Source organism: Corvus cornix, chromosome 9, assembly GCF_000738735.6.
Source record: "Corvus cornix cornix isolate S_Up_H32 chromosome 9, ASM73873v5, whole genome shotgun sequence".
Lineage (NCBI taxonomy): Eukaryota > Metazoa > Chordata > Aves > Passeriformes > Corvidae > Corvus > Corvus cornix.
Window position 1 is genome coordinate 12,315,170 of NC_046339.1, and position 14,243 is coordinate 12,329,412.

The 14,243-nt window shown below is 37.1% G+C and overlaps 1 protein-coding gene across 6 annotated transcripts in view; it reads right to left on the reverse strand.

Moving 5' to 3' along the window:
* ATP13A3 (ATPase 13A3) overlaps positions 1-14,243 on the reverse strand; it is a 58,231-nt gene that overhangs the window by 28,991 nt on the left and 14,997 nt on the right. For 3 of the 6 annotated variants that reach the window (XM_039556763.1, XM_039556762.1, XM_039556761.1), the window contains 6 exons: positions 8,050-8,143; positions 6,134-6,307; positions 5,423-5,593; positions 5,055-5,125; positions 1,355-1,435; positions 564-633 (listed from right to left, as the gene is read on the reverse strand). In XM_039556763.1, the coding sequence (XP_039412697.1) occupies positions 564-633; positions 1,355-1,435; positions 5,055-5,125; positions 5,423-5,593; positions 6,134-6,307; positions 8,050-8,100 (618 nt within the window). In that variant the 5' untranslated portion in view covers positions 8,101-8,143. Of the gene's footprint in view, positions 1-563; positions 634-1,354; positions 1,436-5,054; positions 5,126-5,422; positions 5,594-6,133; positions 6,308-8,049; positions 8,144-12,691; positions 12,762-14,243 lie in introns of those variants that run through there. The other 3 variants (XM_019289890.1, XM_019289889.1, XM_019289891.2) reach the window with 3 other exon arrangements.

A 14,243-nucleotide genomic window follows, 5' to 3' on the forward strand; every position in this document is an offset into this window, starting at 1 on the left:
CTTAAGTGACAATTCTTAAACCAACTGGGATGTTATTTTCTATTTCTTCTTAATAAATGCCCTGCCACCTTCAGTTCTTACTCCGCTTGATCAGATTAGAGAGTTTCTTTGTCCAAAAGTTCTACTGTGCATTATTATAACAAACCAGGTATTGAAATCCACCTAATACAAGGAAAATGGAACAAATCCAACAGAAGTATATACAACACCACATTTGATTTGCTGCGTATGTTGTAATATACAATCCCTGAGCTCCTCATGGAGAACACAGTAATTTCATGTTTTAAATTAACTACAAAAAATAAATAAGATGCTGAGCCTTTCAAAGAATTCTGACATGTTTTCTAATGTCCTTACTAAGGCACCAGGCGGTGAACTCTGGAGAGCTTGTAGCTGGGGCTTCTTTGATCCTTAGCTCTAAGGAGAGCTGGACAGCTCAAAAAAATTGTCCATATGATTTTGTCTTACAATGCTGAGCTCTAGGGGAAGGTTTCCAATTGCACTTGAAGCAACTTTCAATGATATACCTTTTGTCTTTAATTTTGTTAAAGAAAAGATTTTACCTCCTTAACGAGAAGCTTAAAAATGGAAGGCACTTTCACAGCAATTTCATTTACTCCATAGAATGCTTTCCTGCATTAGAAAAGAAAAATACCAAAAAAAAGTTAAGATTTTTATTAGGAGTCTTACTGATGTCAAAGTAATTCCACTAATATGATAAAGTATAACATGTCCTTAAATCTGTGACTCCCTTCTTATTTATCATAGTTTCAAAAAGTGCTTTTCAGAAAACATTTACCTAGTGAGATGTTCCAATACAAAGATAATCATTTTATACTTCAATTTAAACTGTACCTTATTTTCAGGTTCTTTCATAACAAGATTTCCCTGTAAACTCTGTATGGGTCCAATGTTACTAAATATGTCATTCTGAAAGCCAGTATGTAATTCTCATTAACTTAAGCCTAAACAAGTGTTAACTCTTACCCTGCAGTAAGACGCTGTTTTCAAGGTCCTGTATCTTAGTTTTATTCTTACAATGAAAAAAGGCAAATCCTGAAAGGGGGAGCAAGAAACCAAGCTCTGATGGGATCTGAGCTGATTAAATGACAGTGACATGAAAAAGCCCTTAAAATTATCTGAGGGGAAGGTTTTTATCGTAGAAAAACACACAAATTGCCAGAAGATGAACTGATGAGCAAGCAGATGCTTCCACATTTGAACCTGTATGAAGGTCTTATTTTCAAAAAAATCAGACACTGACCACTCCGTTGTCTTCTGCGCTTTTTAACACTCTGAGCACAGGTAATGAAACATAAACAATTCTTCCCTTTAAATACTACTGCAATATTACCTGTAATCATGCATTCCCTTTGTCAGTCCTGTGCTGTGTTCGTTATGAATTGCAGAGCAGAAGGTAGATTCATCTAGACCTCTAAGTAAAGGAAAAATCAGTAAGTTATTTAAGAAACCTGATATTTAAAATTAAGTTTTCAGTGACTCAAAAGAGCTAGGTCTTTGTGAAGAGGTATACACTGTTTTACACAACAACTGCACATACCAGTGAGACATTAAAAGCAGTCTTCTTGTTGATATATCTTACTCTGTAGGATAGTCATACCAATTTCATATAAAATGGAGACACTTAAAAAATTAAGTAGAATACTAGCATAACCAGTATTCAAAGGTCTCTAAAAAGTGAGCAGGTTTTATAAAACATTATATGAAATCAATAGGGATTCACATTTCTTCAAATTATCTTTATCTGACTCTAAGTAGCAATGGAAGTATTTTAGAAATAATTATTAATCAATTTATTAAATAAATCTATACCACAGCTATTTTGCAGCATCTTACTATCACAGTGTTATTCATGACTAGGAAAAATACATTCTGTATTTTCAGTTCTTTCTTATCACCAGAAGACTGATTTTCACAGGACTTCTCCACATGCTGTGAAAGCCAATGCTGTGCTTCAGGAAATCTGCAGACATGCAGAAGCACCTGAAACATCATTATGTTTACAGCTATGGGATTGTGTTAACTACGAAACTCTGTAAATCAGATGTATGCTGCCCAGTATCCAGGCATTTTCTTATGGACATACTCTGGAAGCACAGGAAAATATCATCACCTTCCAAAAGGCTTTCACAGATGCCCTGACAAAACCAGCACTATTCCACACAAATCTTTTTTATATTGGATATCTATTAAGTTATCTATCAAAAATGATTCAGAGTCGTCCCAGTAGAAAGAAAAAAACCACCCAACTCTTTACTGTGCATATTTAGTAACAATTACTTCCATTCTCTGTAACACAAGGAAAGCTTTAAATATCCTCACTACTGCAAAGCCGAGGATCACATTTCCACCAACTGCATGTACAAGAACAGAAGACAAAAATTATGTGCCAACCTGGCCCTAGGTTTACAAAGTTTCCCTAAAACTTTTTAAGTTCAAGGATTGTAAAAATACTATCTTAGATTTAAAAATACACAAAACTCTGTTAATAGCTGTGTCTTTCCTCCCACTATCACAAAAAAAATCTTTCTTTTCCTGCAGGAAAAGAAATGTAACTGGATTTAAGGAGGGTCCCTAAATTTAAGTGCTTTATACACAAATATGCATACCTATGTGTGCAATGTCTATGTAAAGACAGAGCTTCTAGCAGGACATTCTCTGCTTTTTTTTTTTAATTCAGTCTGCTACAGACTGAATTCCCAGGGCATTAATAATAATAATAAAAAAAATCCCTGTGTGCAGCATTTAGTATATAAAGCACTCATCAACCCACTCAGAAATTCAGTTGACAGTAGCTAAAGCAAAACAGACATCCAAGGTCAGAGTTGCATCCTCTTTGGCTATGTGACCAAGTCTGACTTAGTCCAAGAACAATTACACGTGCATTTCCTGTGTTTAAAACAGTGATCTTAATATTATGGTAATATAAAAAGAACAATGATATGAAACTCAAGCTCTCATAACTGAATTAGTTGCCCAAGAAATCTTAATTTGCCTCCCTTCTGTGTCATGCTAAGCCTTTCATTATGTGATCAAACTGTTCTGTCTCTGGGTACTTGCGTAACCAGCTGCCCAAAGTGAATGTTCCTCATGCTGCAGTGTTGTGCTTAGACCACAACTACAGGCGTGCTGCCTGCCTTAAGGGTTTTACTATAAAGCCTTCTGTCTCACAGACTCTCTCTTTACAAGTATTAACTTGATTCTCTACCATGTTATTAGGTGATATCAATTTTTGGTTTATATATACAAACTGAAGAGCAGAATAAGAAAACATATCTTGGAAAAGGACAAATTTTTTAAGACTTCAGAGCATTTATCATTCACAAGCTCAGATACTACTTTGCACATGGTATCTAGTAACTTCACTACACAACCACTCCTTTAGAGAGAAGTTGTAACAAACTGGCATTTTTATCTGACCTTGTGGAAAAGTGACTTAGTGCTCTAACAGTATCCAGTTTGTCTCGGATCCAGTTCTTTCTCCTCTTTATTATTCAATAGCTAAATAATCATGTCCAGCTCAGCTACTGTACCTGACTAAACAAGTGGCCAGGCTCAGTCATGGCTAATATACCAAACAAATGAAAGTTTGGCTTATCAGCAAGAATGTGATTGAATAAATGCTCACATAACTTCACAGGCATATCTGAGATTTTTCCAGGGCTTACAAATTGGCTGAGTTATCAGAAGAACATCAAAAGGCACAGTCAAACAGCCACAAATGCCAAGTTTCAAGTCACTGCTTTAATGCTGAGGAACAACACTTTTTTCTAAACACATGGAGTAGTATGATTTTTTCCCAATACCTGTTCTTAACATACAAATACAGTTTCTTAATCTCAGCTGTGGGAACTATTCCCTTTGAACAGTTTAAACTAGGAGCACTATAGGCATGAAAACAGGAGCCCGCAATGCAAAATGACAAGTGTCGCTACCCACACAACTGTATTTCATGGGAAGCTTAGCAAAAAAAATGCATACAAAGCTTTTAATGATTTACTCAAGAACTGAGACATTTCCACCCTCCCAGATGAAGACTGTTCAGTTTTGTAATTGCTTGTGTTATAATAATTTCTTAAAATTGTTTTCATTGCTGATAACTTTCCATATTATTTGCACACACTTTTTTTGGAAAAAACAACATTGGCAAAGTACGTTTCTTCTAAGAGAAATTTTGGCTGTTTTGCTTTCCTTCAGCCACAGTCATGAATTTTTTCTATATGTAATGCTTGAACTTCTCCACATGATGGTTCAATGCAGTGAACACTGATTTAAGTTTAAAAGAGGTTATATTTCTGATCTGAATTTATCATTTTAATGTGCAGTTGCCAAAAGTGGACAAGCCTGTGCTCATTTAACTTGTGGCACTATGAGAAGGCCTTATCACAGAAAGAAAAACTTTCTTCTTCAACACTAACATCATGCAACAGTGCTGCTGGATAAGAGAAAATACAGTGCATCACAAGCTAGTACTGCCCACTAAAAGACCTTTTTTATCAGCGCAATAGACCTGGTTTTGTTACTAAAGAGTAACAAAAGATGGATCAGATCCAGCTCAACTGCACTAAAACATAGCAGCAGACCCACACAAAGATGAGCAAAAACGGTATTTGCTGAATTCCCTTTCTTCCTAGATACTCCTTACGGGTCTAGCTCAGCAACACAAAAAACGTAAGTTATTCCATCATAAGCAAAGTTTTTGAGTGTTTATAGAAGCAGTACTACTGTCTATGAACGGGTGCTCTGATTCTCAAATAACACTCCAAGAAAAGGCAAAAAGCCTGCAGAGGCATGCAGCCTGTCGCCCTACACAACTCACGCTTGATAAAGGCAGATTAAACAAACACCTTCTTTCCAAATTCACACCGAGTTAAAATCACCCTGCACTCACTGTGGTTCAAACAAAGACTCAAAGAGCTAAAATAGCTGGTCAGGAAATAACACCAATTTTCAGCATATTCTTAGGCATGCTATTGTATTTTTTTTTTAAATGCAGTTTGAAGCACAAAGTATAAGAAAAAAGGATTTCTTACCGTACAACATCAAAACTTTGAACTGAATCATTCCAAAAGTACTTCACACTGTGATGTGTGAAGTAACGAATCTGTAAGGGCAACAAAACATAGATGTTAAACTGGTATCACTTAACACCTCTCTTCTGACTTTATTCTCAGAGATGACAGAAAGTGAATTTAGAAAAGCTTCACTGAAAAATGAATACTTTTCTTTCAACATAATCTTTCAAGCTTTCCACAATTTCCAGAAACAGGTTATTGAGGAGATTTCTGTTCCATGAGTTAGCCTTTCAAACAAAAGTAGCAGCTCACATGTACTGCACTGTGTGTATTTATTCTCAATAGTCCTTGAGAATTAGCCAGCATAGTATTGCAGGTTTACTTACAGGCAAATATTTTTTCAAATCGTTTTTATTCTCTTCTGCAGCAGATTCAGAGAAATGAACAGCATGGCCATTTGAAACCTTGTGCACTAGAGGGTTAGGATTCCGTAAAGGATTGGCTCCCAAAGAAGGCATAACACGAACCTTTGCACAAAACCATATCTTGAATTCATCCTTAAAAAGAGGGGGGGAAAATGATCTAGTCAAAAGAGCATTTAAACAGCATTTTACTACAACAGCTGTAGCAAAATCACAGATAATAGATTAGCAGAGCCCATACTGAACTACAGAACATTATCTCCAAGTTAATATCAGCTACCTTAAGAATAACTTACTTTCTACAATTCTAAAAGCGTATTTTTTGCACTTGGGTCAGCAGTTACACCTTACTTCAACAAATGTATCTTTGCTGAACAAGGGAGGGGAAACCATGTTTCAGCTTATATGAACAAGGTATTTGTTCTGTAACTTTTGATGACAACAGCATTCAAGTATTTAATTCTTAAAACTGCACGATAAACTATTTGCTATGCCCACTGCAAACAGCTGTCAGTCTTCCCACAGAAGCAGCAAAGCTACGCACAAGTCCCAGGGAGCAGAGTTCTGCAGTGCTGTAAAACACAGTCATGTCTACACTGCAAGGCAAGGACTGGAGTAATCTAGCAAGCAGAAGGACCTGCAAACAGGGAGAAGCACATCCCTCTGCACACTTACAGTTGTTCTCAGCAGAACCACCTCACAGTCTTTAAGCGCGCTCCTTTTGCACGTTGCTTTCACGCGCCACTGGGGCATCCAGTAGAGGAGGAGGAGGAGAAAGCCACCAGAACAGATCACTCCTACAGTAACTAGCACCAACTTCCAGCGACACAGATCATAGCCATAGATCTCCTGCATGGAAGTAGAAACAAGTAATGATGACTCTCTTTAATTATTCTGGCTCAGGATGCCAACATTAGTTTTTCATAATGTGCAGTATTTAAAGCAAATCAAATTTCAAAACCATTTCCTCTTTTTTCTTTTCTGGGGGAAGGAAAGATTTGAAACACTTAATACACGATGGAGTGGAAGCAAAAAGGAACAGTTTTGCTTAGTCAGAAATATAAACATCAATAAAAGCCTGACAGAGGCAGATCATCCACACTGTGTAAAACATTTCATGGCAGGACCTGTCTCCTCTCTGCACTGCTCCCTAAGGACTGACGTTGCTACACAACCTGCTCTACCTCCCAGAGAACATTTCTGACCATGACACAGCACAAGTTAGCTGAACGTTTAAGAGCAAAAGCATGTGGTTTTGCCAAATGCTAATTTTATGACATAGCATTTGATCAGCTAGCATTCACAGTGAATTATTACTGCAGGCTGAATTTTATACATTCTAAAAAAAACCATAAATACATCAAACACCACTTTTTAGTAGAGAATCTTGCTTATATTGCCTGCCATTTAACAAGAAATGCTACTTTACAAACTCCAAGCCACACTCAAAGGTTCTGTAACTTGTACCAGTTAGAAAAATCCTTCTCCCATTAAAAAAACCCCAAGTATTCAGCGTGCAAGCATCAACTTAACTTGATGACAACCAGGAACAGAAAATAATTTAGTGATTTACTGGATACTGTGTTACATTCCTGAGTTTCACATTACATCATCAGATTATATTTCCTGCTGTAAAAGGGCGATGAAGTTTCCCATTGAGTCCCACCCATTGTTCATATTGACATTAACTTCTCGGATTTTTTCACTTTTCATTAAACAGTGCTGGAAATTGTTTAAACTCCTTTCCTAAGAAAAGGCTTTTCAAAAGTTTGTTTAGCCACCTTCTCAGATGACAAAAAGCAGAGATAAAGTCCATTCTCTCTTGCCCCCAAAACATTCCTTAGCAATAAAAATAGGAGAGTGAAAGATGGTGAGAGAAGTTAATACTTCTTTTTAGGACAAAATAAAATTATTTCCTCAAAAAAATATTTATTTTAGTGATCAGGCCATAAGCATCCCCTGTTCTAAGATGCATTTGCTTACTCTCTGTATTAGAGCTGTCTAATGAAGAACTGCTTTTCCTAGCAGTGTGCACAAGGACAGAACAAGGACTTCAATTCACAGAAACCTACCATTTTAAAAACAAAAATCCCTACATATACCAAATGGGCTAGAAAAATCCCTATGAACCCCAAGTGGGCTAGAAATCAAAATATTAGCTGCTAGTACTTCCCTGTCAAAGCTTACTGCTTTGAGTCACATTATGAAGCATTAACCTGTTTTAACATTCAACAAAAAATCTCCAGGATTTGGAAGGAAGAATCCCCAATTTACCAAACAACAACAAAATAATAGTAATAATAAAAAAACCAAAACACAACCCGTTTTGTTTCCACTTTCATGTTTAAAAAAAGGAATGTTAAGCATCAAAATGTGTTATCTATTGGACTACTGACCTCAACAGAAACCTTTCCTATCCCATGACTAATTTCCTAATACCAAAAAATATTGCCAAGGATAACCTTATAAAATTGCTAAATTGATTTAAACTGAGACAATCCACTTCCTGATGTAATATGCCCCCTTTAAACAGAAAACCCTGAAAATGTGTTTCTTTCATTGTATAAAAACAGATTACCAGAATTCATTACCATCTCATCTTCCTCTGCTTTATTGACATATTTCTTTTCTTCTTTCTCCATGTTTAGTATGATATGGAACTTCTCAACTTGAGATATGGAAGACCTTCAACAACAAAAGAATTAAAAATTGAAGCAACAGTACTGATTTTATACCTAAGTTTTAGGTTGTTTCAAGTTACTTTTGGTAAGTGCATCTACATAAAACACAACACTGACTCGGTATCAATATTTATCTTCAATTTGCACTGTTACTAGTTTCTAGAAGCAACTATCCAAGGAGTTCTATACAGCTTTATGATTGAACATCAGATGAATACAAGTGAAATACTGCATAAACAGCAGGCTTTAAAAGAGGGGGCAGAAGCTTGTACTAATTTAACTTGGCTACATTCTACATGCAGCAAGCAGTTTTTGGTACATGCTACAAGCTTCATGATGGAAATGTAAATTAATCCTGTAAAACAAAAGCTTAAAAGTAGGTATCACTCTATATGTAATAGCTCCAATCAGATGCTTTCAGAAGTCAGGCTATCCTTCAAGAGGAAAGGCACAGTACCCCTGAGATCTACACTTCTCATCTGAGCAGAAGAATAAATACATGCTTGAAAAAGTTTAGTCCCCAGTTTATTTCTAAATCAAGAAATGCTTTTTGGTCAGTCTTTTCCCTTCTTTCCAATTCCTCTACTATTCAATTTGCATCAAAATCTCTCAGAGTTGCTAATCTTGGGAAGTGCTTTGAGGACAGATTATGATCACAATTTTCATGAATAAGGAAAGGAATGGAAAAAATATGGCACTGTCTACGAGATGAATGTAGTGCACACAGATACTTATTCCAAAAGGGGAGAACTACGAACAAAGGCTACAACATACTATGAGGCTTACCAGAATTTTCCTCATCACATAAGCAAGTAAAATCAAAAGTACCATGTCAAAAAGCCAAATTTTTGAAATTAAAACTGCATCTAACCTTCATTTGGGCACCTCTGTACCAGTTAATTGTATACAATTCATAATTAATGCACAGGAACAAACAACTACCACAGTTAAAATCACTAAATAGCCAGTGCTCACCTGCCAAGACATGGATTAACTACAATTCTCTGCACTGACATGGTACAGTCTTCAATTTTATTTACTACACATACATAGATCTCTTGGAAGACAGCACTTACTACCACAGCTTATAACCAGTCCTCAAGTATTAAGTCACAGCACAAGCAGCTACTCTGATTGTCATTTTTCAGGCTGCTATTAGTATTAAGTAGACAGTAAGTACAATCACTACCAACTTCTCTGTCATTAACTCCCCAACATTTTCACAAACCAAATCACTGGACTCCAAGTCAGATCCTCTCAAAGTCAGCCCCCGGATCCATGCACTTACAATCACCAGCAATGTCAGCTTCAAAGGGTCCCTCCTCCCAACTCCTGCAGCTTATCAACAGCATCACATCCGCACGTGTCTTCTGCAACCTACCATCTCCTTTCCAGTTAACCCAATAAATGAAGCAGGAACCCAACAGGAAAGGTTTATTTTGCTACCCAGATCTGGATCTCCTCAGAAATCTATTCCCGCTGCTGAATAAGGTCCTAGTAGAAGAAACACACACTCGGAGAGAACTGCATCACAGCACAGAACTGAGTCTCAGGTGAGAAGAAGCTCAGTACTTCATAAATTAAGTGCTTGATACAGTTTGCATTTTGTTCTGAATGGAAAGAAGCTAACGTGGCAACAACTGCCTCCTTTGATTGGAGCACCAGGTCACACTTCCCTTCCCTTGTTAAGCTGAAAATTTTCTATTGCTATACTATAATTTTACTGCAGATTTATTTGGAAATTAAGCCACACAAATCATTAAAGTTCTAAACCACACTTTTGTTTAAATTGCCACTTTTCTTAACTGAGGAGCTTTCTATTCTGGGAAAGATAGAGATAATATATAAAACCAGTTAAAATCTGTCCTAAATCTACACAGGATTGCTAAGAAAGCTCCTGAGGACAATCTTTCAATTAATCACATCAAACAACTTTATATACACCATACAGATCACATTTTCAATCAAGAAGCCATGCAGCCAGACAAAGTTCTGTGTATTTACAGAATTATACTTCTAATAGAGTTCACAGCTCCAGGAAAGAATTATTAGCTTAATCATACTTGAACTAGTCTGCGCTTAAACAAACACACACTTCCCCACTGTAACGTACAGTAACATCAAAAAGGGTGCCTGCAGGCAACTCTCCAATCTTGATGGACATATCAAGCAGGAACTTGATACAGGAAAGCACCAGGCAGAAAAATAAACGCAAATAGCTTCCAGATCAATGGATCTCAACTGAGATTTCAATATGGCCAATACGTCAGCACAGGGACCTTATGGAACATCATGACAGTATGAGAGAGAAGTGCAATTGCCTTCATTTAGGATTGTTCCACTGCCAGGAAGGAACATCAAGTTGTGGGTCTGAAGAATTACAAAAGGAAATCTCAGCACTAGCAATAATGCCTGTGATTCAGTAAGCTCTTTGAACAGCTGGGTAGAATCAGACAGGGAATATATGAGGAGAATTAGGAGGCTATTTCTGACTCACATCATTAGCTCCATCTGCATTATTTCATACAGACTCATTTACTGAACAACCTTCAACTAACGCACATTCTCAACATGGCACATACTGCTGGTAATTTTCCATATTAAACTCAAATTCAAATCTCTAAACTTAAAAAGCATTATAGAGATAGTTTCTTTGTTGATGGGTCATGAAAATTATTCTTATTCCACAGCAAAGAACTGCACTCTTTCGCCAGTCTTATCCCTTCTGGCACACCATCAGCCCAAGCTTATCATCAAAAGCTCAAATGCTTAACTCCTTTGGGTTTGTCTCCCATTGCCCTGCTGAAAGTTGGGGTTGAACACCACCACATGGACTCCCCAGGGCTGCCTCCTTGAGTGACTTCAGGCTGCTGGGTCAGACTGAAAAAACCTTACCAATACAGAAGAGACTTTAACAATCTGCATTTGAGTTTTACTTCCTTCCTTCTATAATATGATGGGGAATTAAACATTTATCTACTTTAACTTTTTAATTAAAGATTTAAATATAAACCTTGGACTTTTCAGACTATGAGAGAGTATGACATTTTACTAGTACTCAAATTGAAGTGAGGTTGAAATCCACTTGCAATAAGCAATATGAACACGGGAATATCCAAATATAATGTGCCTCTGATGCACATTACAAACCGCCACTCAGCCTCTCCCCAGGCCAAGTTCCCTGGAGTGAATAGCTAGAGAAATCCTCTCCCCCTTTAACAAACTGAGAATAGGAACCTTTTAAGGAAAGAACTTTTAACCAATGGAAGTGGTGAAAGTTACTATCATTACACTCATAATTTTTACTTACTGAGTTGCTATTGTATAGCTAAGCATATTCTAAAGTCAGAGAAGTCAGAAATACCAAAAGGTCTGTAAAAGAAAATGCTGTTTGCCACTGAGATTAACAGAATGAAATCACTTGCAACATTTTATAACAATGTAGGTATAAATTTAACAAATGGTCTAGAGATCAGCTGAACAGTATCTGAACTGTAAGTACTTCTAAGAGCATACATTTGAGTCACAAGCTTAAACAGTAAATCTGAAACTTTGCAAAATACAGTATATCAAAATAAAATAGCATTTGAACAGCATTTCCAATTTGTTACTGTCCTGAAGAGTATGCAGCTGTGAGCAGGACAGCACCTGCAGCTTCAGACTTAAGTTGATACTATTTTGGAGCTAAAATAAATCACAAATGGAATCACTGAAGAAATTACAGCAGAGTACAGAGCTTAAAACTATATGCATCCCTCACAGTGAAGACAATGCTGCACCTTTTCTCAATTACTGCACCACTCTGCATTTGTTCATCTATCCTGACTAAACAACCAGGATACCAAGCAACTGTACCAAAATATTTGTAAGTAACAAACATTTGTATCAACAGCATAAAAGGTGCAAGTGAACTCATGGCATGTTCATTAAGGAAATTTTTCTCAAAGAACCAGAGCAAGTCTCCATCAGTACACCTGAAGAGTTCTGCAAGCCACACTTTCGAAGGACTACTTACTGACTTACCTCAAGTCAGTTTTCAAACAGCTGGCATCATCAGCAAACTATTTCAGTGCACATTTTACCCTTAGAGTTTGATTTGGGGGGTGGGAAGCAAAGACAATCTTCCCTCGTTGTCCTCAACATTTGTCCCAATTCCACAATCCTTAAAAACTAATTCATACACACATTGTTGCCCTCTATTTATTCTTCCAGCTTTTCAACATAAGTGGAAGTTTCATAGCTTCAAGAGAAAATCTTTAAAGTATGGACAAATTACAACTACAAAAGAAGAAACTTTTGATATCTCCTGTAATCACTGGGTAATTTAAACCCCAGATGTCTCAAATTAAAATGTAATTTTTAAAGATCAAGTCTTTAATAAAATCCATGTATGGATACACATAAAAATTATCTATTACTTTTTCTTATGCTCTTGTCTTCTGTCTGCTTAAAATGCATGAGTAAACTTACACATTTCTATCTTAAACACTCCCTATTTTCTTCTTTTCAGATATTTGTAAGAAGTCCTGTGATAACTAATAGTTTCTCTTACCAACAAGCAGTCCAGCAGCTGTCCTCTGCACTTGCTTTTGTTACCATGAGTTAGCGAGGCAGTTCTTAATAACAGAGACCCTATCTACAAGGGAAGTCCTGACAAATGAACTATTTTGTCTAAAATCTAAAAAAAGTCTCCAAGGGCTTTTCAAACTGTTATCAAAAGATTAACATATCAAAGAAAATTTGGCACTGCTTGGAATGTTGCTTTTTTTTTCCCTCTTCCCTCCAGTGTGGCTGAACAATTGCAGGACTGTGGCCGGGCTGGCGCGGAGGCTGCGCTTCCAGGCATCAGCCGCCCGGTCCAGCTCCTTCTATTCAAACGACAAATGCCTCCCCAGGAGCCTGCAGACACTTGCAGGGCTATGCACAAGCCCTGATACTATCTGCTCAGCTAAAAGCATCTATGCTTCTGACCAAACCCTTCCTTGTATTTACAGCGGTTGCGAGAGAAGACAACAACATCCATACTGAGGAGCTCCAGGCAGCAGGTCAGAAACGCACACATTTCTCACTCAGCATTTTGCAGTTTATCGCAGTACATAATGAAGCGATCACACACACCAAATCAGACGACCTTTACAGACTGAGTGCTACAAAGCTAAAACTGAACTTTGTCACTACCTGAACATCACAGAAACAAGGTACTTTTCTGTACAAGACAAGCCTCTACCAGCTCTGCTTTGACAAGAACACTAAAGGCAAATGAAGAGATGTAACAAGGCAGACAGAAAAAGCAAGAGACACACATGAGAGAGGCCAAACTTCAAATTCACCTCTGTGCAAAGAGTCAATCTTCCTCAGCACCCTATGCAATCACTCTCAATAAATAAATCAAAGTAAACTAATACAGAAAGAAAATTAAGAAAAAAAAAAAAACCTGACTGACCTGTCTAGAAAACAATCAAACACGATTCCTATTCCTTACATCTGAGATATTGTCCTAGCAAGTGACTCTCCTGGATCCAAACAGGCTACTAAAGCACTACAACTCCTCTTCCAGAACTTATTTACAACAACTGCATCCTCCAATAAGAGACATCTTACACCTCTGTGGTTAAAAATTAAGTTTCTAAATAGTTCAATGTCATTAAAAGCTTTTCAAATTTCTGAATAAAAAACACCTTGAAAGTCATCATCTTCAACTGTATCCCAACTAGCTGCCAAAACACAGGAAAAAAAGCGGGTTTTCTTCCAACTGGGAAGCCAAACATTATTTAGGTCACTCAGAAATTCAAAATTTCTGCACTTTAGAGCTATACTTTCAACAATTTACCCCAAGAAGAAATCAACCCTACAAGGGAAAAGACCTTACAAAGGCAATGTTTACCACTAGGGTAAACCACTAGGATAACCACTTATTCTTGTTACAGTACCATGAGATTCCCACACACTGAGATCAGTTACCAAACAGTCCATTTTTTCCAAACGTTATAGTAATAAAGTTTTCTTTGATTCATGCAATGGGCATAAAATGGAGGTAAAAGAATTGCTTCACATACACAAAACACCAGCTAATGCTCAATCTCTGCCATACTGGCAGTAATGAA